This window comes from Chroicocephalus ridibundus, chromosome 9, assembly GCF_963924245.1.
Source record: "Chroicocephalus ridibundus chromosome 9, bChrRid1.1, whole genome shotgun sequence".
Lineage (NCBI taxonomy): Eukaryota > Metazoa > Chordata > Aves > Charadriiformes > Laridae > Chroicocephalus > Chroicocephalus ridibundus.
The window spans coordinates 12,185,042-12,210,464 of record NC_086292.1 but is presented as its reverse complement, the minus strand read 5'-3'; the positions used below and the strand labels follow the sequence as shown (position 1 = coordinate 12,210,464).

Below are 25,423 nucleotides of genomic sequence, written 5' to 3'. Positions count from 1 at the left end.
GATGGTATTTCTTCCTAGAGTTAGAAGAGCACAAGTTAAGAAAACTAAGTATTTAGGAAAAGACCGAAAAGTTCACTTTCTATGTGTAGTGAATAATGGTGGCTTCATAAAAGTTCTTACGCACTGCCCTGGTAACTTGTTTGAATATCTGTATACTTGCAAGACATTGATCTATAGATCATATGCCTACTGTAAGTACACCAACATTTTGAGCCTGTACTGGAAACAAACACATTGCTGAATCAGTGCTGCTTCTAGAAATCCTAGAAGTTGTTATGTAGCAAAAATAAATGACCCTGAAAAGATTATCAATCTAAATATGAACAAGCCACAGCAAAGCTAGCAAATACTAGAGAGATTTTTATAATATTTAAGGTAGCGTGTGTCATTAGCAATATTCAACGGGAGGTGGTGAGCTGGTGTCATCTTTTCATTTCAGAGATTTTTGTTAGGTGGGTTTTTTTGTTTTTGCACGTGGAAAAGAAAATTGTTAAACCCCCTGAGATCTACCAGAACATCTAGTGGTATCTTTCTTAGACAGGAGAATGAAATCTTAAGAATAATGCCATAAAAAAAAAAAATCAACCAAGAAAATTCCCTTTTTGTGACTTTGTTCAGTGTGATGTCAACTGATCAAAGCTTTTGTCTCATCAAGTGTGTTGCTACTTAGACTTGTTCTTATGCTTTGATAGTCCATAAATATTCTGGTGAATAAGTCCAGTTTGTTTAATGAAGACTTCTTCCTTTATTCTAATTAGAAACAGGAAAAGTGAAAACGTAGACAAAATTGTCAGCTGAATGTTTTTTAAATGCCATTGCTGAGGCATCATAGTATCAGTGACAATCTAATACTTGAACTGTTTTTCAGATGTTCCATGGTATTGATGTGTTGTAAATTATTCTCACGTGCTAACCTTATTGTGCTACAAAATTTAAATTGGTATCTCAAAAAATTAATAATATCTAAATGGAACATGTTATTTTCCATTTTTGTAATCTCTGAGCTACTAAATTGGATTTTAAAAATTACATTGCTGCTAATTAGGTCTTACTGGGTCTTCTTAATTAAGCACACAGTTGGAAAAGAGACATAGCAATAATTATCTCAATTTGATGGCTATACAATTTGCATTATCAACAAATAGCCAAAGCACAATTCAATTTTCTTGTCACATATAAATGAATACAATACTTGCTACATGTTGACGTATTTTAAAACGGCATATCTTCCAAAGGACAATACCTGCTTACTACTAGATGAAATAAAGATTTCATTTTTCCTACTTGCATATACATAACTATGTGTACACCCCACCTTGTTGTATTATATTGTTAGATAAATGATAGCACTTACATATATATGTATATATATACACACACACACGTACATATAAAAATATTGTGGTATTGTTTACCTCAAGTTCAGAAGAGGTTCAAGATTAAATTGGATTTTCCTAGAATAACTCAGTTATTAAATGGAGTCTTGTAATTTTAGGTTTTTTCAATGCAAAGTTAATGGTTTTGACACCAAAACAGTAATCATAATGGTGGACAGCAACCTGAGCTTCCGTTGACAAGCATTTTAATGCTTCATCTGAATATATTTAGTACAAAGAATCATATATATTGGAAACATCCTGTACAATGGGAGGAAGCTTAGTTGTTCCAGGCATAATTGAAGGTGAGGGGGAACATCCCCTTCTTCAGCTCTATTCTCTTTTTATAATGTCTTACTAAGAAAATACGGTTTTGACCATATATCCTCCCTGAAGTACAAAATGCTTTTTGAGATCCATACAGGAATATTGGTCGTGTAATCTCAACCTACAGTCTGATATAGGCTAAATTTTCTTTGCCTCTTTCCTTATATTTGCCCCTTTCCCTGCTGTGCAGTTAAGAATTAAGTTGCAAAGGCATTAGATAATGTTCTCATGTAAAAAATCTGTAGATATCAAGCACTTGTCTAGTTTTACTTAAGACCAGACTTCTTGTTCTGCAGGATTCCTAGTTGAACTTCAAGATGCTGCGATACTTTTCATAGTGTTTTCCTTATTTGAAATTAAAAATTCACACCAGGAGTTATCCTGCAATGTACTCAAGAATTGTATTTCCTAAAGTATAGTTCTTCAGAAAGATTTAGAGTTCAGGAGATATTCTCAACCCCTCCAGAATGTGTCACCCGAAATCATGGATGTACTTTGTCCCACAGCAGTAGAGTTTGATCTTTTGTGCTTGAACCTCCATTACTTATGCTCACTAACATCAAATGATGGGTTTCCACAAGAAAACATTAGGGAGTTGTGTGGATTTTAGTCAGTGGCAATTCTCCAAGTAAAGTGAAGGGCACGTGTTGGCCGAGAATTCGGTATCACAGTTGAGTAGCTGATACAACGTATGTTTTTCAGTTCACTTTCAGTCTTGCCATATGTCACAAAATACTGCAACAACCTGACTTTCTTCACAGTTTTATTCTGCAATGATTTCTCTCAGAAACTTTGGATAAAATGGGCAACACTTTGAATTACTTTGTTAACTAGAATTAAATTAGACTTTGACTAATTTTAAATTAAGATCATTAAATGTGAAAATGAACCTTATTCCACTTGCATCTATCACAATGACAGATACAAATGTATGGGCAAATGTAATCCATCCATAGGTTAAAACAGCACATCCTCTAAGGAGTGTGTTAAACCCATCGTGTGTCTGTGAAAACTGCATTTGCATTTACATATCTGATTTAGAAAGATATGTAAAAACCCGTACTCTCACATTGTTTTATCTGTACATCTATTCTTCTCAAGATGTAAGCAGACTATGTAGTCCGCTTGCAGGAGTAACGCGATGTCTCAATATTTCACAGTCTCGCTCATACACAGAGAAATACTGGGCACGTAGCACGCGATCCATACTTCATTTTGTCATCTTCACACATCTTTTGATGTGTTGATATTTTATGATCCACAGAAATGTTCATGTGAGTTTCGGGTGCTGCTTGGTTTTTTAAAAATTCTCAGTTTCTTCAGTCAGTCTTTTAGGGATTGCTTTCAATTACCCTTTCTTGATTTTAGTATGACTTTTTTTCTTTCCAGTGGAAAGTATTATCTGCTTCCATACTGCCAACTTAAGCAGACTTTCCATATTTCTTCATAGTGCTATCTAATTCCATTCATCATCTAGAAACATAATTTGTTCCTGCTTTACTGCTGCTTAAATGTTTTAGCTGGTATCTTTCTCTCTGTGTATAACTGTTCTGTAAAACAGAGAACTTCAAGGATGACAAAAGAAACTTCCTTTGTTTATAATATCTAAACAAATATTTGAGGATATAGTTTTGAAAGTAAGTACAAGGTCAGAATTTTTTTTACCGTGTTTTTTTTCCCTTCTTGGTATTGCATTTCTCAAAGGTTTAAATCAAGAGTGTTTGTTTTGTTTTGCCTTTCATATTTTACAGTTTTGTATTTCAGAGAAGACTTGCAGAATAAAGGTACTATTGCCTTCAGCAATCCAGAGCTGAAATACCTGCTTAGTAGTTCATTTTCAGAAACCAGTGGTCTGAAAAGGTAATAAGCAAATGGTAACTTTCAGATAAGGGTATATGTTGAAAGAAAAGAAATACAGAAGAGAATTGAGCAAACGTGGAACTGGGGTTTGTAGCTGATTGAACGGCCCTCTGAGAATGAAAAACGGAATTACAGGAGGCTGCCTTCGGAATTTAGGTTTTGAATATATGCGAACAAGGACTGTTGCCTGGTTATTATTTTAGCATCATAACTGCAATTACATTTTAATTCTGTGTAGTTTGATATATCTGAGTATTGGACATAATGCTTAGTTGAGGCCAAAAAAGGTTACAGTCCATCATGTTTTCACTCTTTACACTTCAGGAAGAACCTGTCCAGCTGCATGATAGTCGTTATCATCTGTGTCCTGAGCTCTCTAAATAAGTCTGGACTTACTGGTAACCAACTGGGTATGCCACTGGTGTTGATGGGGTTGACGGTCGGTAATCGATATGAAAATTTGCTGCTGAAATGGGCACCCTATCAGAGCAGCCTGATAAGAATTTGTATGAAACACTATTAAAGTGACCTGATTTCTGTGGCATCACTGCATTTAAGTACGGAGCTTCTAGGCGGTGTAAATGTATACAGTGAGTTTTCTTACAAAATTGTTGATTAGTATGTGCACTGTAAACAGCCTCATCACAGCCTTTCCCATAAGCCACAGTTACCCTAACATTATTGTGTTTCAGAGCAAGGAGGATTCTGATCTAAGCAGAACGTGAAAGTTAGGTGGTTGATGTAAGAGGGGTTTGATGCAAGTGAAAAGTGAAAATAGTTTCTATTAACATGTACAATATGCATTTAGAAATTTGCATAAAACATACGTGAAAATTATAAATCTATATACATATCTATATTAGTTCCATTATTTTAAAAGTGGTGTTTTCCCATCTCACAGAGCTTTTTGACTCTTTTTGAATTTGCGAAAGTGTTTCATCGTGAATTTAAATGATTAGTTGTGTATCCTTCTACAAATGTAACTGTGAACTGTATATGGTATGTATTTTAAAGTATGGTTGAGAATTACTTGCTATTCAAATGCCTAAATATATATTTCATATATTTATCTATTTAGATGTATAATAAATGTGTACTATTTATATTTTTCATAATATTTTTTGTTAAATATTTTGTGAAACCGTTCAAAGACAGAACAGTGATGGAAAGGTGAAAAAAGCACTGTGCTTTGTGAGGAGAGCATTAAGACACTTAGACAAAGGTCACTTACAGGAACTGTAAGCTTTTATGAGACTTTATCATTTTGCTGACAAGGTCAACTCGATATTGATCGTCTGGGTATTTTGTTTAGTTACTTGGAGGCCGGTTATTTGAAGAAACCTGTGTAAACATCCAGGCAATATTCTTTATACTCATGCCCTATTCCAGCATTTTGGGTTGTTTGTGTTGTCTTTTTCCAAGCAAAATATGAAATAAGGTTAAAGTATTTTTCTATGAGTCTATTTGATTGACAGTGTTTAAATTCAAGTTATCATAACATACCATCATTTGTTAAATATAACTGAATCTCTTACTGTAGAAAAGCTTGAAGATTTGATCTGCTTTTTATTGTGTGTTACTGATTCATAAAAGCATTTTTTGTTGAAAAACTTTATGAAGTATTTTTCCAGTTCTTGCAAATGATTTATCACCTGCTTTCGTATCAGGCCAGGTAGCTGTGGGTTTATGAGACATTAATGCCCTAAGCAAAAATAAAAGGAAGAACAAGTTTAGTCCATGTGTGAAAGGAAGTCGAAGTTTTACTGTGACAATTGACCCTCTCGTGCTCTATCTCCAGCCCTTATGTGAGCCAGCAGCGCCACTGCGTTTTAGACGGTGTTAGCAAAATTGGGGTGGGAAGGGAAGAGATAGCCAGGTAAGCTGAAGATTTTCTTCCTTCAGGTGATGAATGAGTAGGCAAGTCGGGATCTGTCTGCGGTACATCTGTGTCTGCATCCTTCTGCCATAAAGGGTGTAAAAATCCACGTTAAGTCTTCTTGGTCTTGTGCAATATGCACTGAAGTCGGCGAGTATTGCAGCCTGGTGCTTCGTGGCTTGGTGGACGGTGTTGGACTGTGAAAATCCAAGCTGTGGCTTCACACAACGCGTGCCAGACCTTTGCATCCCTGCAGCTGGAAATGTGGGCATGTGTGGCAATGGCAGGAGGCAGCAGCAGAGTCCCTGAGCTGGGGGAATGTGGTGCTAAGGTTGTGGTATTCATGAGTTGATTGTGTTTTTTAATCATTCTTGCCATTTAATAACAAGGAATACTAAAATTACAGCTTTTAAGGGGATATTTCATGGACCTTTTACATTGATTTAGATTTGAGAAAATACACATCCTCACACATGAGATAGATGGCACATATGAAAGAACTGTGAAAGAGAAGACCTGGAATATCTAACAAATTGCATACATTAAATGATTTGTTCTGTCTGGTGCCTTAGTTAACATCACTAAATACGTTTCTGATACAAACTGTTCTCACGAAAAGTGAAGACTGATTATTAAACCTTATTTTAAAAGAATAAAAACGAATCTTGGTTAAGATGTTAAGTAGTTGGTTTTCCACAGCCTAAGTTTTACAGGTCTCTGTGCAGCCTAATAAATTTTTGTTACTTGTTTGGAAAAAAAGAAAAGTAATTATTGAAACGTCCTGTAAAACAGATGTGCAGTGAGGTTGTCTTTTAGGAGGAACTTCTGTGGTTTTGTTGTGTTTTGTTTTGGTTTTTTTTTCTGTGAGTCAAGGTGCATAAGCATACTAATAATTTTTCCACTAATGAGATAAATTTGTTGGGTTCATTGTTTTGCACTTTTGAAAGCAGGATGTACCCTGTGCATCTGAGGCTGCTTGCACTTGTTGCCTTCATGCCAAAATTTATTTCTTGTCTCCTGCATCTTCTTAGTAGAGGCCCTTAATTTCTCCTCATTTTCCTCTGGCTTCTATAGCATTGTCTCCATTTGTTCTGTCAGACAGGATATATAGGAAAGCTTTTTCCTGTCAGTAACCATTTCCACGGAGTCATCAGGTAATCTTTTAAGCTCACCCTGTGCTTGTAAGTCACAGCACCTTTGAGTTCTTCTGTTGCAGACCATTAAAGCAGCTCATAAAATAAGTACTTGACTTCTTAGGCAATAATAGGCAATGTTGGCAAATAACAGTAAATTATTTAGGCAAATAGCTTTTGAGAAGCAAATAGTGCTTATTAGTAACTTGTCTACAGAAGCATCTTAACACCAACTTGATACGGTGCGATCAATCCAGAGCACAAAAACTTGTGTTCATTGCTGAAGCCCCACGACACACTTGTCAGCTCGCCTTGGTCTCTGCAGACAGACAGCTCCTTAGGCTTTTTAGTTCTCTCTCTCTTAAGAGTTTTTTATTGACTTGGGCACTTCCAAGCCCACTTTGTTGAGTCAGAGATGTGAACAGCCTTTTCTTTGTTTTTCTTTAATGCTAGAGCTCTTTATCCAGGTGCTCTATTTAATTTGTTTCTGAAGAGCTCTTCCATCTTGGGTTAAAAAATTAGATAAAACTCCCTGAGATTTTTGTATTCAAGCAAAGATGTGTCTTTAGGCTCTTCTCCAGATAGCGTCCTGAAACGTGAGGAAGGGAAGACATACATACACTGCATGATGTTACTTCTACTGTAGTAGTCTGTGCCCCTTCTTGCCATCCCTCCAAGGGTTTTGTGGACCTGGAGTTTCTTTTTCCGTTACTATTTTAGAAGCCTTGTTCCCCCTTCCTGCCATATGCAGTGTTTTCCAGTCTTGCTCAGGAAGGTGGTCCTTTCAAAAGCATTGGGAGGACACACAAGCAGGACGTGAGGTTTTGCTATGCTGGAAGACAGTGACAGCTACCATCAGTTGTTTCTCAAAAATTCAGACAATTTCAGAAGTTGAAGTCGTCGCCTCTGACAAGAAGTGCTTTCTGTGGTTTATTTTATGTTTACCTTTTGTGTGGTTTTTCTTGTTGCTTTTGGAGTTTCATATTGTATGCTCACAGTTGGCAATGTGCAGGGTTAAAAGCCCTTGTTGCAGATGGGAAATGGACTGATATCAAACTGGGCATTAAACTTATTTCCCTCTGCTGCGGACATTAAAATCATTAAGAAGCTCTGAGCAACTGCTTTTTTAATTAAGCAACATCTCTTTTAACTTCTATGTTTTAGGTCTTCTAGCAACAATGTTTACAGATGCCTTTTTTGTTACATTTTTTTTTCTCGGTTAATAGCATCTGTTAATCTAAAAAAAACCCCAAACAAACAACAACCCAAACTTATTTGAACCATGCTGCTCTAAAAGGTGTGCTGTAACCCCTGTTATTTGATTGCAGAGTTTACCTTAAAATTAATGATGGAAACAGCTTCATGAAGGCAAGGTTACAAGACAAGTGCTCCAGTTGTGTGTGCAGCTGAAACCCACCTGATTTTAGTGATATTGGGTTTGATTATCGTTTTAATGATACACAAAACTGCAAACTGCAGTTTGGAAGGTTTCATTGAGGATCAGTATAGCCCCCGTGTTGGTGTGAGTTTAGGCAGGAGATGAGGAGGAAAAAGGAGGTTGTACTGCAGGGTAGAAGCTTCTTCCTCTTGGAATGTCCACACAATCTAAAAGGAAAATGTCCATTTCTGAACCATCATATGCTCATAGAGTAACAGCGTGGTGTATTTTTGTCTTACTAAGTCTGGTGGTTTTTTAAAGTATGAAGTCTCATATTCTTGATTAAACGTAATTTAGTTTACAGCAAAATACTTCAAAAGAGTGAACTTTCTGTTTTCTAGGCTTCATATTTTAAAAGATTCAAAATGCTATTTCACTTAAGATGAATATGTATTCCTTTAGAGAAATAGTAACTGATCCATCTTAGCTTTAATAGCACATATAAGGTTTTGGAACATATTTTGTGCATACAGTTATCGCTTGGTCTAATGGGATAGTGCTTCAGATTTGGTTTCCATTTTTTTTTTTCTCCAAGATGTTGTAATTTTAATTCTACTTTTAAAAAGTAAAACAGTAAAGTAAGACATGTTCAGATTCTTTCCTGGATTATGGTGATATTAATACAATTTAATTAGTTTATATCAACTAAAAATAAAATTGGGCTTTTGAGAGCTAAATTTATTATATGATATCTGAAACGGATTATTGTTGGTTTTTTTCCCCAGGGCTATTTCCTTAAGGAGTTCCAGTTGCTTGTTTTCATGACTTTGAGCCTATTTAACCAGAGATGGAGCAGATGGACTGCAAACCCTACCAGCCACTGTCAAAGGTTAAACATGAAGTGGATCTAACTTACACAAGTTCTTCAGATGAAAGTGAAGATGGGGGAAAGCAAAGGCAATCTTATGACTCAAGAGAAACTCTGAATGAATATAGCCAAGAGCTAAGACTTAATTATAACAGTCACAGCAGAAAAAGAAAAACCACTGACCAGTCCACCCAAGGTAAATGGTTTATTTTATCTACTTGTTATGGTTACTACCTTATGATTAATTACTATGAAGCAATATCATGTTGTCAGCAGGCATGCAAGCATTTTGTTTGCAAAGGCTTGTAGTGACAACCCACTTTTTACCTAGTTTTAACCATACCATAATACCAGAAATTTAGGAAAAAAATTTTTGAAGTAAAATTGCCTTTCTAGCAGGCTGGCTTGACTGGTATTCTGGAGACCATCGCATGATAGCTACAGATAAATATTTCTTTAGTAGTAGCTACTCTTCTTACTAATGTTGATTATTTACTACCTTTGCAGGTGTTGTGTGCATTTTGGTATAAAATCAACATTGAGATTGTCTCTGCATGTGCTTACAAAGTCTATGAATGAATTCAAAGGCAAAAACTCTCTTAACGAAGTTTCTAATCACATAAATAACCAAGTAATTTTAAAACGGAAGACAATTAGTGTATCGTAAGAAAAAAATCCAACAATTAAGTTTCTTGTTTAGCCTTTTGCATGGTACGGCCAGAAGTCTAGGACTTCTGATGATGGTTGAGCTAAGGTTAGGGAATGCTACTGTTTGGTTAGAGATAAAAGCTAAAAACTAAAGCGATGGAAGGAAATGAGCAGAAATTACTGCAGCATCCCTGATAGACTGCTGCTCGTGCAAACTCACATGCTGCGTAAACACGCTTCATACAGACAAGCGGCTTATCTGTTGCCTTTAGCTCTGTCACAAATTCGGGCAGGATGGTGGGGCAGGGAGAGTATTTTTAGAAATCAGGGTGCGTGTCAGAAGCAGCAAGAGTCCTGTCCCCCTAAAGGTAGCAGTGACAGGGTTCCAGGGACAGTCACCCTGCTTTTCAAGGAAGGGGTTAAATTGATGCATTATAGTACTTCTCAGCTAAAAATGTTGGTACTTATTAAATAAAATAAACCCAAAAAACAAAAACCCCACAAACAAAGCAACCCAGTCCCTCACCACTCACTCAGAAAAGCCTCCCCCAATTTTCTGAATATTAAAATATTTTTCTTTTTTTACAAGAAAATAAAAAATAGGCTTGTGGAAGCTGGAAAATTTGTCTGCTCTGTGATGTGCAAATTAATGCAAAAATTAGACTAGCTGTGCTACAAAGCTCTCACAGCCTTTTTGTTTTTACTGCAGATATTCTGAATCAGTTACTTTTATAAAACTGATGTTGTCTGAAATTACCTATAATTGATGTGAGAGATAATACCTAGCTGCCAGAGATAGCCTCAGTCCATGTACATATATTCCCTCCAAAGAGCTCCAAAACTGCAATATTGGGAAAGAAAAAGTCATGAATACAGATTTTAACCAAGTATTGTATAGAAAACTCAACTTACATGTTTGATTCTTTATAAATGACTCGAACATGTTATGAGAATTTAGTTAACTAAGATATGGCTATATTGTTATAGCTGGAGTTGATGTAAATGTACTTGTAGATCTACTTAAAGCAACAACTTCATTGCTGATAATTGTGGCTAAGAAAGCATAACCTCTGTGTTGACCTAGGCCTCTGAAGAGCTCCCTGTTTGCAAAGCTTTGCTGATATTTTGTATTCATGTTAGCTGTAGCATCACTAGCTTGGACACGTATAAAAGGGCTGCAGTGACTCTACTGTAGGCATAAGAAACCAGCCTGTGTGTCATATATTGAAGTTATTCTTCCATAACAGTGCCTCTGAAAGCAATCACATTAATAATTTTGGAGAAATGGTCAAATTAGTGTGCGTTTTTGCAAAAAGTTGTCAGGCAAGAATTTACCTCACTTACTCAGGATTGACCTGTTAGCGTTCAGATCTCTGCTTGTGCAGACCAACAGGTACGCTCACGTTGTAAGACAATTTTATTGGAAATATATGCCCCAAGATTTTTCCGTTCAAATGAATTTTTATAAGACACTGTATGAATTTGCAGATCTTCTCTTTTATAAGCATTGGTATTTTTCCACTTGGAAGCAATACAGTGTTGTATTGCTTCAAACTGCAGTATGAGGCTTGATATGCCCATGTTTGTAAAAAAAAATCACGTAAGCATCAACAGTAGTTTGTCAGTATGCGGGGCAGCACTTAAATACTTGTTTACCTCTAGGCACATTCTTTCCTGAATTGTCTAGGTCAGTATATTATTATTATTTAATGTATACTGCTTGCTTTATTGTGTTATTGAGCACAAAAGTGTTTTTAAAAACATACACTTGTGTACAGGTTTGTAAGGATGGGGTTGAACTTTGCTTGTTGTACTAGAAATCATAGTTTTCTCCTGTGACAAATTCCATTTGGTATAACTGAGTTAGTAATTGCACTGCTGAGTATATCTGTTTGGTTTCCTGGGAATTCATACCTATCTCTTTCTAGTGATTTAAATCACACAGTTTTCCTGTGCCACAAGTTGAGCCTAAATGTTTGGCCTGGCAAGAAACACAGATTTGAGATATAAAACTGATTGAGCTCAAAATTCAAACAAGAGCAAAACAGTTTGTAAAGCTGAGTGTAAAATTTCAGACTTCAAGCAGAGTTTGATTTGCTTACAGTTCTAGTGTGTTATTTCCAAAAGGACACCAGATTTCACAGTATGGGGCCTGGGAGCCGAAGAGCTCTTGGTAATTCTTGGTAGTTGCTCAGTCAATACCAGAAAAAAAAATCAGGTTCAGTTTTGGACTCTGAAACTGGCATGAATCCATAAAACAGTAGATGGAATTTGTTTTAAATCCATTCTTTTCCAAAATTCCTCATCAGAGTCTTTAACGAAGTTTTTCTCATGTTTGGTATGTCTTCGGAATGTAAAAAACCAAAACAACAAAAAACCCACAATCCAAACCAAAACAAATAAAAAAACCCCAAACTCAAATCCCCCGCAGCACCCCTTTTCAAAGTGGATTTTTCTGCAAGGAGAGCGTTGTACCATGCTGCTGCTTAAGACTATTGCATAAAAAAATTCTGTATATTAAAAGGACATCCGTAGTTCTGTCCCCAGGTAGTGACATAATATTCTTCTCTAGCTACTAGTTACAGATGAAATAGTACCCTGTACTTAACGTGATGCATTAATGGCTTGCACAGTGAGGATTAAATCCATGAACTTCATCCATGAAAGGTGTGAGAATAGATGAGAAAACAGACACATAGTAACAGTCGTGAATGAAGTGATAATGATGAAGGGTGAGATTGCAGTCAAACAAGCTCTAATGATGGAATGTGAGAAGAAAATTGTTGCAGAATAAAAAGAGTAATATAGAGAAGTTATAATAGGAACAAGCGTAGGGGCGTCTCTACTGATCTAGTTAGTTTTGTGAAAAGAATCACCAATTTAGATGTTTATGGAAACTTTATGGAATTTGTATTGGCTACTTAAGCATGGTAGGTTATATAAATTAGACTGGGTAGTCGTCTCTATTTAGTAAATAGCTTCAGAGTAAAAATGTGATTTATTGCTCAAATTATTGCTCCAAATACTGATACATCTCGGCAGTTTCTTTCTATGAAAAGTTTCAATTGAAATCTGAGATTATGTAAAATCGTTACACGTGGGTATTTAAGTGTTTGCGTATATAGACAATCTGTATAAAGCAGAACTCTACACGGCATGCTACAAAATTGAACTGTTACTATTTCATGAAACATTTTATGTGTCAGTTTTGTTTGAAAGGCCAGGTCATCTTGCGAATTACAAAAAAAATTATTTAAAAGATTGAAAACAATACTCAAATATAGAATACTTAATCTCTTCAATATTTTTGTAGTCCTTACTTTTCAAAGAGGTGTGATTTATTGGTTGGTTTCACATGTCTTATAGATAGGAATATGAGAGGAAAAAAAAAAAAACAACTCAACCCAAACAGGACAGAATTAATCTACTGATTAAGCAGTGATTTCTAGGTGTTATTCTTAAGTTATTCTAGTCATCTGGTACTGATGTCCCTCATGAAGAGTCCAGTGCAAGATAAATTGTGTCTCTGGAGTTATCCGCATCAGAAACTTGTAGTTATCTGCAATTCCAGATTTACTAAATAACACCACAGACTGTTCCAAGCTGAGCTAGGTTTTACTGGCCTAACAACCCAATGTGAGCAGATATAAAACTCTCCTGACAAAGTGTCATTGACTCCTGAAGAGTCAGTGCTAATTGCATAATGTGTACATCTTAAAATGCATTCTCTTAGTCACTGGAATGTTCGAATTCATGTTTATCTGAAGATATGTAAATGTGCAATATCTCATGCTGGCAAGAAGATCTTACAAAGTAAATTCCTGGCAGACCTAGTATTATATAGTTTGGGGATATTGGCAAACACGGTAAACTAATTCTTGGAAGAATTGGTAAACACAGTATTTTGTACTTGAAAGAGATGGGGTAGAATTGGCAGAAGTCGTCAGAAATGTTGTTCTTGGTAGGAAACTCCCTGACGGACCTGGCTGCGAGGAAAAAAGTTCTCGTAGTTGTACCATACAGAGATTGCACTTCTAGCTTATTGTGACATGTTTACATCCTTAGAACTGTTTTCCTCTACAGTTTTCTCTGTTTCCACCAAAGAAAATATGAAAGGAGCTGAACTCTACAAGTACTGGCAGTACAAAAAAAGCTTTCTGGCTTTTAGGTTAATTATAGATTTGTAGAAAATGCTAGTTTAGAGGAATGAATTCCTGATAGGATGAGCATCTGGGATTGAGTCATTGGCATGATAAAGTTTATTGATCATTAACAATATGAGCATACGGCAGTAATTTTCTGGTTAGACAAAGCGTGTTTCCTGGCAAGATAAATATATTGAACTGCATTATGGGCAACGCAAACTGGAGTTATTCCTAGCAGGAGGATCCAACAGCAAATATTTTCTGGTAAATCTGTGTGGAAAAATCAGCATTACTGGTATTCTAGGAAATGACGTTTTAGAGTGCTTCACAAAGAATTGACCTTTTCTGCATTTAGCCCAAGAAGTAAGGAAAATGTTTTTGTAGGACAAAAGCTGCAGGATGGTAACACAGCAAACGTTTTGTAGAGAAGGTATATAAAATTATCTTCAGGAGCAATAAGCAAACGGATTGAGCTAAATGTTCAAAATCTTCCTTGAAGGAACTCCATTGTGCTTTTCAGCCTAAGGTCACTTCTGTTTCACCCTGGATTTTTTTAGCTTACTGCTGTTGCCATCCAGTTCTCATTTCTGCCCTGTGTTATGCTCTAGCAATGGTGAGGACGTGTAGGCAATAGAAAGTGCTGAAAAGCACTTTCTTTCCCCAGAAAGGAAAAACTACGTGTGGGGTGCAGAAATAGGCAGTCTGTTTTGCTATGCTCTAAAGTTCGGCAAATTTAAGCTTACCAGGAAGGAAGACTTAAATACATGTAACTCTTAACATCCTATGACCAGTCAAAACCAGTTATACTTATCATCGTAGACATAAATATAAGGCATGCTGACAGGCACTAGCAGGAAATTGTCCTGTCAGGAAGATGTCATGGTGGTTTTTTGTCATCTGGGAAGTAGAAAAAGCTTTTTACATAATACCCCTATTCTCCTCTGATTCCAGAATTATGTAAATCCATTCAGGGCAGCAGATCTGCTTTGTGTCTGTACCAGGGCCATGGAGAGTTGAATTTGGGCTATACATAGCCTGTGCTTTTGTTTGAATTACTTTATTTTTAAATCACGTGTAAAGGTAAATAAGCCAATCTTTAATAGCTTTTCCCGTTAATCTGTTAAGTGTAACACTAGAATAATACTCTAGCGTACCCCAGGTTTGTGGTCTTGTGAGCCCTCCAGGGGAAATTGATGCCAGCACCAATTTCCACTGGCAATCAGTGGCTCTGATTTTTCCATTGTTTTAATAGGGATTTGGAGCACTTACCTGACTGAATTTATGAGACTGTGCTTTTAAACTTCCACAACGAGCAGTGAATAAAGGGAACAATTTTATCAGGGAGCATCCACAGACTCTTGTTGATATTAAGAAGGTAGAGCTCAAGTACTGTCAGTGTTAACCTGGCGGTCGATGGAATAGGGGTAGAACAGTTCAATATAGCTCTACCTGCTAGTTATGTATTTTGGAGCCTTTGCCAGTAGTATTCATGTGATAAAGACTGTCAAAATAAAGACTATTATAATGTCTATTTATTGACATGTAAACGGGACACGGTAAAATGCATTTTTTACATTTGCAGGTGGAGGGGAGATGAATAGTTTTTAAAAGGGCAAGGAAAAATGAAAAGAAAAAGTCCCTGTCAAAAGAACTATTGCTATGCAGGCTTTTAGAAATGTGGTAGTTTTGAACTCTTCAGCTGGGGTAGGTATTTACTTCTCTTGTTCCCAGTGTTTTCTTTATGATGAGATTTGCGGGTTAATGAAGGATGGGATTTTTTTTTACCTTTAAGCTGCATAATTTGTTTAGAGCTGTGTATTGAGGAGTTGTGGAACTGTGTATTCCTGAGTTCTGGAAGAGGAGGGTAGGAACAGGCTAATTACAAAGAAAACCAATATATTTTTTTTTGCAAGCATTTTGCTTGAAATTCTGTAATTTAAGGAAGAAAATACAAAAATAACATACAAGATTTCTAGTAACACGCTATTACTGGATAGGGCTTCTATCAAAACTGTTGAGGTATTTTGTATTATTAGAATCTGTGTTCAATTGTTTGCAAATGCCAGACATTGAAAATTTAGACTTTTAATGTTGTCTACAACAGTATTTTGCTCATTCTAGAAAATATTCTGAAAACTTAATTTCAGGTTTTGTACCTGCATACTTTAGAGCAGAGACTTGAAGCATAGTGCAGAAGCGATGTCTAAGTAAGGGCCTGCAATAGTTCCCTCGTGCTGTCTCATGAAAGGGACTCAGCTTTCGGTAGAGGGTGATTTAAAGGTCCTTCAGATTTCTGGGCTGTATACTAGCGGAAGGAAGCGGCAGCTAATAAGCTCCATCTCCTGCTGCTGTATCTTACACCATCTGGTCTGAGTGTTTATGAGCTTCCTGTTGTCCAAAAAAATTACATAGAAGACAGAGTAAAAGACTTCGTGCTCCTAAAGCTTTAGTGCATTGTCTCCTCCCGTATTCCCTTGCAGAAAGAGGGATTCCTGGTGGGCTGTGCAGTGCTTTGTTTGGCTGGTTGTGTTCTAATCACGGTGATGTTACTGTCTCCCAGAGAAAAACAGTGCGATGAGCAGTTCCCTGTGGCTTCCTGGACTGCAGCCTTCTCCTCCACGTGGGGAGTATCTGCAAACTCTAAGGGAAGGAAAAGCTGCACTTAGATTCAGACCCCCTCTGGATATTCTTTCTTGATTTCCCAAGTAATTGGAAATTTCTCTCCTTGGAATAACTGGGGTGAGGAAACTGTATGTTTGTGGCTTTGTTTAAAGTCTCAGGGAGGGAATGCTTTTCCTTCCCCTCATCAAATCAAAAATACATGAGCAAACTGAATGTGCAAAGAGACTCTCTTCCCACGAGGCTGAAGCGGGTGCCCCCTCCCTGGATCACAACACTCACAAAAGCTTGTAACCTGCTGTCACCATTCCTGTAATGCTGCTTCCAGTCTTATAACATCTGCCATCATCTCAGTGAAAAAAAAATGCCTTGTATGATCAAAAAATGGTTTCATTCTCATAAGTAATTCTTTTGATTTAAAAAGTGAGTATCTGAGAGAGGGGAAAAGTGAGGGGAAAAAAAAAAACCAAACCCAAACCAACTGCTGGGAAAGGAAATAAACTAGAGAAAGATCACAGTGCATTTCCAATCCCCTGCTAACAAATCTCCTCTAAGGAATAAAAAAAGCGTTCTCCAAATGTTACACAAGCTTAACAATCCATTTGTCAGTGTACAAATACAATCGACAATCCCAATTTCCATTCTCTTTGAATCACCAATTTTCCATGGTGTAAAATGCCAGAAATCATAGCAGTAAAAATCAGAAGGGGAGAGTAACCCAGCCAGTGTAACAGAAACCAAGACGTAGCAATCCTTACAGTAATCTGTGCCCAATACTAATGAAATATCTACAGCAGGGCTTAAACTTTTGAGTTAATATGTTTTGGAATTCTGTTTGTCAAAGCCTGAAATTGTATCTGTAAAATATTCTTGCTATATTAATAGAGCTTTTTCCTCTAACACATAAAAGTGCCCAAGAAGATTTGTTGTAAGTTAAAACCAAGATATGAACAAACATTAAGGCAGAGTGACAAAGAGAGTATTACAGACCAGGGGAACAAGTGAAGGGCTCTGCACTTGTCCTACAAGACATTTTAATATACATAGTCTTGCTGTGTCATATATGGCACTCTTTTTGAAACAAAGAAGAGCTGTCTTATTTTCTGGAACTAGAAATCTGGTTTGCTTGTCTTCATTTATAGAGCAGATGCTGAAACAAAATAACGTTTCTTCCCAGGGTTTCTCAATTATGTATCTGTCAGAAGATTTTTATACCTCTCAAACTAAAGAACTGTCAAGAAGTAGCTCAGTGAGTCGATGGCGTTGCTGCCTATCTGGATAAACAGCAGGGTGGGCGTATCCGAACTCATTTAGAGCTTGAATTAGTTTTTCTTTTGAGAATGAGTCTCCAATACTTCTGAACTTAGTTCTGTAGATATTTATGTGAAACAAATTGTGAATGTGATTTAAAATCTTGGGTTCTGCTTTCAAAGATTCGGTTTTATTGGAAGCTGCTCAAAAATCAGTTTCCTGCTGACTGTCACTCATTAGGAATGCTTTGCAAGTGGATGAAGTATCTTTAGCTCAGATGGAAAAAACAGCATGGAAGGAATAAGGTAATGTTTAACACCAGCAGATCGATTCTTTCACCACCACCCCCCAAGCACCAGTTCTATAACAAAACTGTGGATACTGAGTACAGTTGATATAGTCACTTCCAGCTGTAACCTCAGGAAAAATAGTCTGAGGACCTAGAAAAGTCACATATCAAAATATAAACAATTGCTGTGAAAATCACCAAGAGATTATGAAGGCAGCGAATTCAAATGATAATATTAGCACAGTGACTAATGAGATATAAATGTTACGTTTTGTAAAGTTTTTGAAAGATTAACTATGCTTTATTCAGTATTAACGTACTGGAACTCATAACTGCTTCTGTAAAAAAAAAAAAAAAAAAAAAAAGAACATAAGCAACTGGACTGCCTTAAATTTTGGGCTCAGAAATAGGATATTACAGAAATCCTAGTCTCTTTTTCTGATAACTGAAAATGGCAGTATCTGAAAAGCTAGATTCAGTGTTGTCACTGAGTTAATCAATATAAAGTGCTTAGCTTCACTCATGATTTTTGAACTGCCAAGAAAAACCCAATCCTGTGAGCCAGGACTGTTACCATGCTTCCCAGACAATAGAGAGCTGTAGAGGACGCTGTTATTAGCTAAAGAGAAGCAGCATCAGGTTGTGGTGCCCATGGCCTCTGGAAGTGGGACGAGTCTGTCTTTGAGACTGAAGTGCCAAAACCGGCCTTGCTGCTTTCCTGGGAGTGGAAAAGAATCTGGTCCTCTGTGTTGTTAGCACGTTCCTAACACACAATTGTAGTGTGAACTATGTAGACCTTTTCTTGCAAAGAAACTAAATAGGAGGTGCAGTATTTCATGACTCAGACATTGTTTCCATAACTTTACGAGTAAGGCACCTTTCCTGGAATTAAAATAATAGAAAACAAATAATAAAGAAGAGTGAATCAACTTTAAAACCTAGAGATGCTCAAGGTTATTCCACTTTTCTGCAGATAGCGTTTCTCACCATCACAAAGTGTGTGTGTGATGGGACCATGTGAACTTGCTCCTGCTCCCTTTTTGACAAGCAGCAAGGCAATAGAAGTGGCCGGCTAGAATGGGCGAAGTGTAATAAATCCTCGCGCTTACAAAAGCAGGTAGTGTTTGCTCTTAGGAGGCTACCACAGAAGGAAAAATTAGTGTAATCTTAAACATTGAGAGAAATTCATTTGAGTTTCATGAACTGTTCTGTAAAACTTCTGTTAATAAAATTTATTTTAGGCAGGCTAACTGAGGTTAATCTACTTTTATTTTTATTATTTTTAAAAATTTATTTAAATTTTAGTTCTCTCACTGAATGGAGAATTCTTTATTCACTGGATTTGCTGCACTCTTTCTCAGTAATTCATACATGATTTAAGATTACTTCCATTCAAACAAATGAAGATGCATTGATCTAAAAGTGACCTAAATTAAGGGATAAATGGCCCAACGTGCTTAAACTACGTGATTTATCAAAGGATTTTGTTTAAGCTTTCTAACAGTTCTCCAATATTGATGATTTTTGGCTTCCTGGTACAGGTGTACAGTTCTGATGGACAACAATGTAAGCAGCAAAATATTTCCCAGAAATCCTTAAGACTCCCTTGCTTCTAAATATTTTAATATGATGAATGTCGGTGTTTTAAAGTGCATAAAAACTCTAGTTCCTCTTCATTTTAAATTACAGAGCGAAGATTATTCACATAGGATTTTCATAACAGCGTAATGTAATAAAACACATCCTAGAAGTAGGTTTTTGTTACGTATAAAAGTTATAGAAATGGAAATGCAGATAACATAGTGATCATTTATGGGTATGTTAATTTCATAATTCATTCAATTTATTAGTCATAATTTTTTTCTAAGTCTTCAAAGCGGAAGCTCAGTTGTACTTTCACTGATTAACTGTAGAATTTTGTACTTCTGGCATCACGCAAGAGGCTTGCATGATTTGCTTAAATACTGTTCACGAAAGGTAAATAATAAAAGTAAGCATTCATGATAACTAGAAACACAATTAACACTAGTTCAGAAAAGATAGTTTTCTTTTTTCAGATGTTTTTTTGTGGCCTGTGAAACATTCATGCACTTTTCTTAGGTAGAAAAATTTGTAAATTCTGATCAAAGAGCAGCTTCAAATACCGTTAAAACATTTGTGCTCAATTCAGTTTGAACATATCAAACTTTTTGCTTCTTTTCAAACATTTGCATGAAATTACGTATGTCTGCTAGCTTGATCTCTCTATTTTACCATCTATTGAAGAAAACCAATTCTGTAACTTCTTATGCTGCTGTAATCAAGACAGTAAAACTTTCTAATTTATTTTTTTTTTTACATCATATCAGGACACCCATAATGTAATTTTGGGACATACTTTTAATCCTTCTTAGTAATGAAATTAAAGAAATGGATTGTTACTTAATAATTTTTAGTAGAAATCAAAGGATCATATATTGCCCTACATAAAATTAGTTATTCTGTTCAGCTGGAGGCAGGAATTAATTTTAAAATTTCTCCATTATGTTTTCCTTTTGTTATTTCTGTGGGAGCTTTCTTATCTGTTGCTACAAATGTGTGTATAAATACGGAAGGGAATGTGTGTAGCATTGACATAGTACAATACAAGTTCTGCCTGCATTACTTCAAGGTGCAGTGTTGCACCCTACCCTGGTTAGTCCAGAAAAACAGCCAGATTTTTTTTCTGACATTTCATTGTAGATACAGAGACGCAGAGTATTAAAGGAAATGCAGCAAGCAGAAGTTTGTGCACCTGCGTGCTAACTTTGGACCAACTGGGGGTTTTTCTTTGCAGTTGGAGTCAGTTACTAAGAGTTTAAATAGATAAATATTAGAAAAGTTGTCTAATAGTTGCCCGCAGAAGGTATTCCCCTGTGCTGCTTGGAAAAGGTGCTAATAATTTCCTCTTGCTGTGGTTCCTTTTCTAATTGTGTTCTTGGGGACAGATTACTAAATTCATTTATCCTTGGCTCTCTGGAAGGAAATACAGAATTAATGAAGAGAACAGTATGGTATGTAAAAATCCTTGTATTTCAATTGAGAAAGGAAAAAAGGAAATTATTTGCCTGTTCTTACTGGATAAGTCTTCATTCATGTGAGCATATCTTGGATGACCATCTTGTCTGTTACCTATTGTAAAAATAATGATGAACACACAGTACCTATCTGCATTGACAGCACTCCTCCTATTGTGACTGCAATCAAATAAAGTGTATCGTTCCTAAAAATGTATTTTTTTTTTCTCTCCCTGTGGATCCAACTTTTCTTGAGTCAGTTCTATAGTCAGTAATATTTAGTGAGTTCTAGTGAAAAAAGTAAAATGAGCAAAAGAGTAATAAATTTGCTGGAGTATCTGCTTGCATGATCTTATTGAGCTCAACATAGTTTAATGTCAGAACACACTCATCTTGTATCTGCAGCAAAGGACTAAGTCCCTTCACTTAACTACTTAGCACAGGCAAAACTTTCAGTATTACACTATTTCTGTGGGTAAAGTTAAAACTGACTGTACTAATTTAGGCATTTTTATTCAGGAATGCGTTATGGCAAGACTGTATTTTGATACGCTGCTTAATAGTATTTGTTGCTTCCTCAACATTTAAACTTAGCTTAAGAAATTTTCTAAGATATTTTGGTGGTTTTATTAGTCTTCTTAAAAATTAATTTCACAATGATTAAATTCCTTAATTAACGCATTCATTTTTATGGGTTTGAGTTATTTAGTCTTAAGAGAAACTATCTGACTTGCAGTTTCGTATTTTGCCTTGGTCTTTGGATTAAGACTGTTTCTTTTCTGTAGAATTTTTCTATGAAGATACAGGAGAAAATTAATTTTACATTTCTGCTTATGGATAAAAATATGAAAAACACAGGTCTGTTTTTAATACTAATTCTGTATGCAATCAGGCCTTTGACTTCACTAATCATACTACTGTAAATCAGAAAATAATCTTTCTGTCTTTAACAACAAAAAAGTAAGTTACAAATTACATATTGTAGCACGTGTCAATACATAACCTTGAGTAGTGTTTTGTCAGAAGGGTATAATTAGTGGGCTTGGACAGGAAATATTTGTAGGATTTATTTGGTTGGTTTGGTTTGCATACAGATTCTCAAAGGATTAATCAAACTCTTGATTCTAGGGATACAGTTCTTCCTGGTATCAGTGAGAATTATGCTTATAGGTGTGACGTGAGTTTAAGCTGATATTGTAGTAGTGATTACTTAATGTTTGCAATTAATTGTTGGCCATTGATCTATAGAGTTTAGGTGTTTGGGGAGAAAGATGTTAATAGTTTGCTTTTATTCTATGCTTGCAAAATTAATCTTCTTTCAGACAATTGAAAAAAACCCAACTTACTGAATTATTTGTCTATCTTTATGTCCTAGCTGCTGGATCAGGCTTCTGAAGATCTCATTGATGCATGTTTTTAAGGTATCTCTTGGCTCCTCCCCACACTTTTACTACTTTAATGGTACTATCCAGGATTAAAGTTTGGCTTGCTTCCCAGAGATGGCACAGGGACAGGAGGTCAGTGGTAGCTCCGGTCAGTGGGCTGGAGCACACCTGCCTTCCCTATGACTCTGGAGCAGTCATACAGGTGGTGGTACATCGTGTGTACGTTTACCACTGCCTTCACCGCAGGATGCATTCAGTTACTGTTATGCACTTAAATACTGCTGGTTTGCAGTTAAGGGTTGTCGTAGTTTCACTGTGTGCTGGTTTGGAGCCAGAAGATAACAGGTAGTGTTTCCTTTTTCCTTCATTGTCCTGTTGGACTCCTCTCTGTGTTCTTAAGTCTTTGTTACCCCATGTAGCTGATCAGCTCAGTTTTGGTCATGAAAGGAAAGGTCCTTCAAAATAGTTCAGTCTGCTTTCTACATTGCTTTTTTAAAAAACATTTGAGAACTTCTGGCACGCAAACATTTTCTTTTAGTTGTTTGTTGGGTTTTTTTTCCCCCCAGTCTGACAAAAAGAAAAGCTCATAAGTAAAGTTAAACTCTCCTATTTCAGTCCCACTGTGGTGGCCATCATGCTTTTGGGTCAGTTGCCAGATGTTCACTTCAGCTACCCGGAGGCTCGTGCTGCTAGCAAAGAAATTGGCAGAGACAGACTGTACCTTTTGAAATGGTTGCCTCTGAAAATTTTCATTACTCTAAGCAAGCAAGATGTTCTTTGACAGGAAAAGATTTTGGAGCTGTGGAGAAAAGGAAATGTGGTGTCGGATACCTCAGTGCTGTTTATTTCTTGTAGAAATATTGCAGTAATCTACTTATTGGAGCAGGGCTGGGCATACCTTCAGGGATATAAAAGTTATTTAGCTAATTTTCAGCTTTGTATTTAGAAACTAACATAGGGGATAGGTCTGCCTACTGCTGGCTGTTTCTCCAGTTCATGAATTGCTGGCACCCATCTGTGTGTCATACAGCTGCGCTAGACCTCAGTACAAAGTGAGCCGTGTCTGCTTTGGCCAGCTTCTCCCTAACATTATTCCCGCTCTCTAGTGAAGCATTATTCAGTCTTGAATTCACCCATGTGATGAATATTCATTTCACAGATAATTATCATCATCCCTGAACAGCTTCACTCAAATAAACCAAACTTCTCACACCACCGATCATTTCTGTCACTGCCTTGGCAGCATGAAGCTTATGGTTCCTCATGTTTTAATAATACTCCATCACCTGTGGTATCAGATTTGGGTCAAATGAGCATGATGAGAGTTAGAAAACTCTTCCTTTATATGATGCTTGATGGTTTAGGAAAAAAAGAGAGGCACCTGCCACTCATCTTTCCATGTGCTACCTTAAATCCCACACATGAATGTGAGGTAACAGCACAGTGGACATAAACAAGGTGCTTCTTTGCTGAAACTTGGTACTCCAATTTAGATCTCTATTGTGATTGATTGAATGTTCAGACATTACACTTCTGTTTTTTCAAGTTTGTCTTCAAGGATTGTAGTTACTAAAAGAAGTATCAGTCCTTAAATTGGCTATGGTAATGGATTTATCTAGACTGTCAATTGAGTTGGAATAATGTTGCTAGCAAGTACCTATATTTCAGTTTAATTTTATGATCTTTTTAGAAGAATGATACGCATAAAATATTTTTTAATGGCTGATAAGTCATTAAAGGAGAGAGAAAAGGAACATAAAAGCTATTTTCTTCCTTTTGTGTAACTGTTATTATTAAAACGAATAAAAGTGCTAAATAAAAAGCTGCAATAGCCGCGTAAGAGATCAGTCAGTGTCTGAAGCAGTTAGAGTTCAGTAGCAGATTCTTTGCAAGTGAGGTATTTACTGACTTGTCTTTGGCAACATTCAACACAATGTTACAGTGTTAGTATCATCATTTTGTAAAAATTAGCCTCAAAACATGCTTAACAAATCTGACTGTTATATTTTCATCAAACTAGTTTAAGCAAGAAGACAACTGTATTAAACAGGAGAATACTGACTTGTGAATTTTTCCAGCCAGTATCTTTTAGGCTTTTCAGTAACAGTGCATCAACAGGCTGCTTCTCATTCAGTATTTGTTTTCTGTCTTGGTGTCCATCCACTCATTCTCTGCTTTTTATACATTACTCCTTTTGAATTGAAGTAAACCAGGGAGATGTGGAAAGGGGACAGCAATGAGGGATGTACATACTCTTCTGAATATGTGTGGTGTTGACAAGACAGTTCAGATAAGTACATTTTATCAGCCTGGCGAAAATGGTTCTTTGTCCTGTGTTCACTTTCTTCATTGCTAAACGGTGGCTCACTGTTTCATCCTTCTTGGTTTTGAGTCATTCTCGTGTTCAGACCCACTGAGTCCAGGCCCTTCCTTCCCCCTTCACTGGGAGCTCTATCATTAAAAAATGTCTGCTCCTAATTCAGCGCTCAGTTCTTCATGTTTACTGAAGTAAGAATTGGACTGGTTTATAAGAGCTCTGTCTGATTAGAGTTGAGTCACAGATGATATTTCTGTTTTCAAAGAGAAGTGATTTAAGCTCCTACAAACAAATGTTGTGGGGTATTTTCGCTCATAACCACTTCTGGATGTGCTGGGTGCATCCTTTGCCAATGTCCCTGATGAGCTGTGCTGTTTATTTCCCATTTGCTCTGTCACTGCTGTGTCTAATATCGGACACAGTACGAGACGGTGCAGCTCAGGAAATGGTGAAGCAGCTGGTAGGGAAATGAGACAATACTGAATGGTAGATGATATGAAAAAAGGCAAAATCCACATGTGACTTGAACTCTATGGGGGAACTGTTTCTTGTGAAGACTCTGACCACGGCAGGTTTGCATGAAACAAATTTAATAGGGAAAAACAATGGAAAAGAGCTTTAAGGTCTGTTTAAAACATAAAGATGTCTGCTAGAAAAAACCTTTGTACAAAAGGATATTTAAGCATTTCCTTTTTTTTATTGAAATAAAATTTTATATAGCTTGATATTAGCTTGTATTTTTTCTGATACGGTTTCCCCCCCCCCTCCCTGTAAAATAGTTAAGACTGAGGGAAAAATAGGCACTAAATTCTGTAGACTCTGTCTAGACTGCAGTTTGTCACAAAGAGAGTTTGTTATATGTGGTAAGTCAAGATGGTGAAGTTTATAGTTACATGTTTGTACTCTTTTTGGTTTG

At 36.5% G+C, this 25,423-nt stretch overlaps 1 protein-coding gene across 9 annotated transcripts in view; it reads left to right on the top strand.

The window, feature by feature from the left end:
* The window catches only part of TENM1 (teneurin transmembrane protein 1), a 900,761-nt gene that overhangs the window by 640,907 nt on the left and 234,431 nt on the right, over nt 1-25,423 (top strand). For all 9 annotated transcript variants that reach the window (XM_063345747.1, XM_063345755.1, XM_063345753.1 and 6 more), the window contains one exon: nt 8,736-9,014. In XM_063345747.1, the coding sequence (XP_063201817.1) occupies nt 8,798-9,014 (217 nt within the window). In that variant the 5' untranslated portion in view covers nt 8,736-8,797. The remainder of the gene's footprint in view (nt 1-8,735; nt 9,015-25,423) is intronic.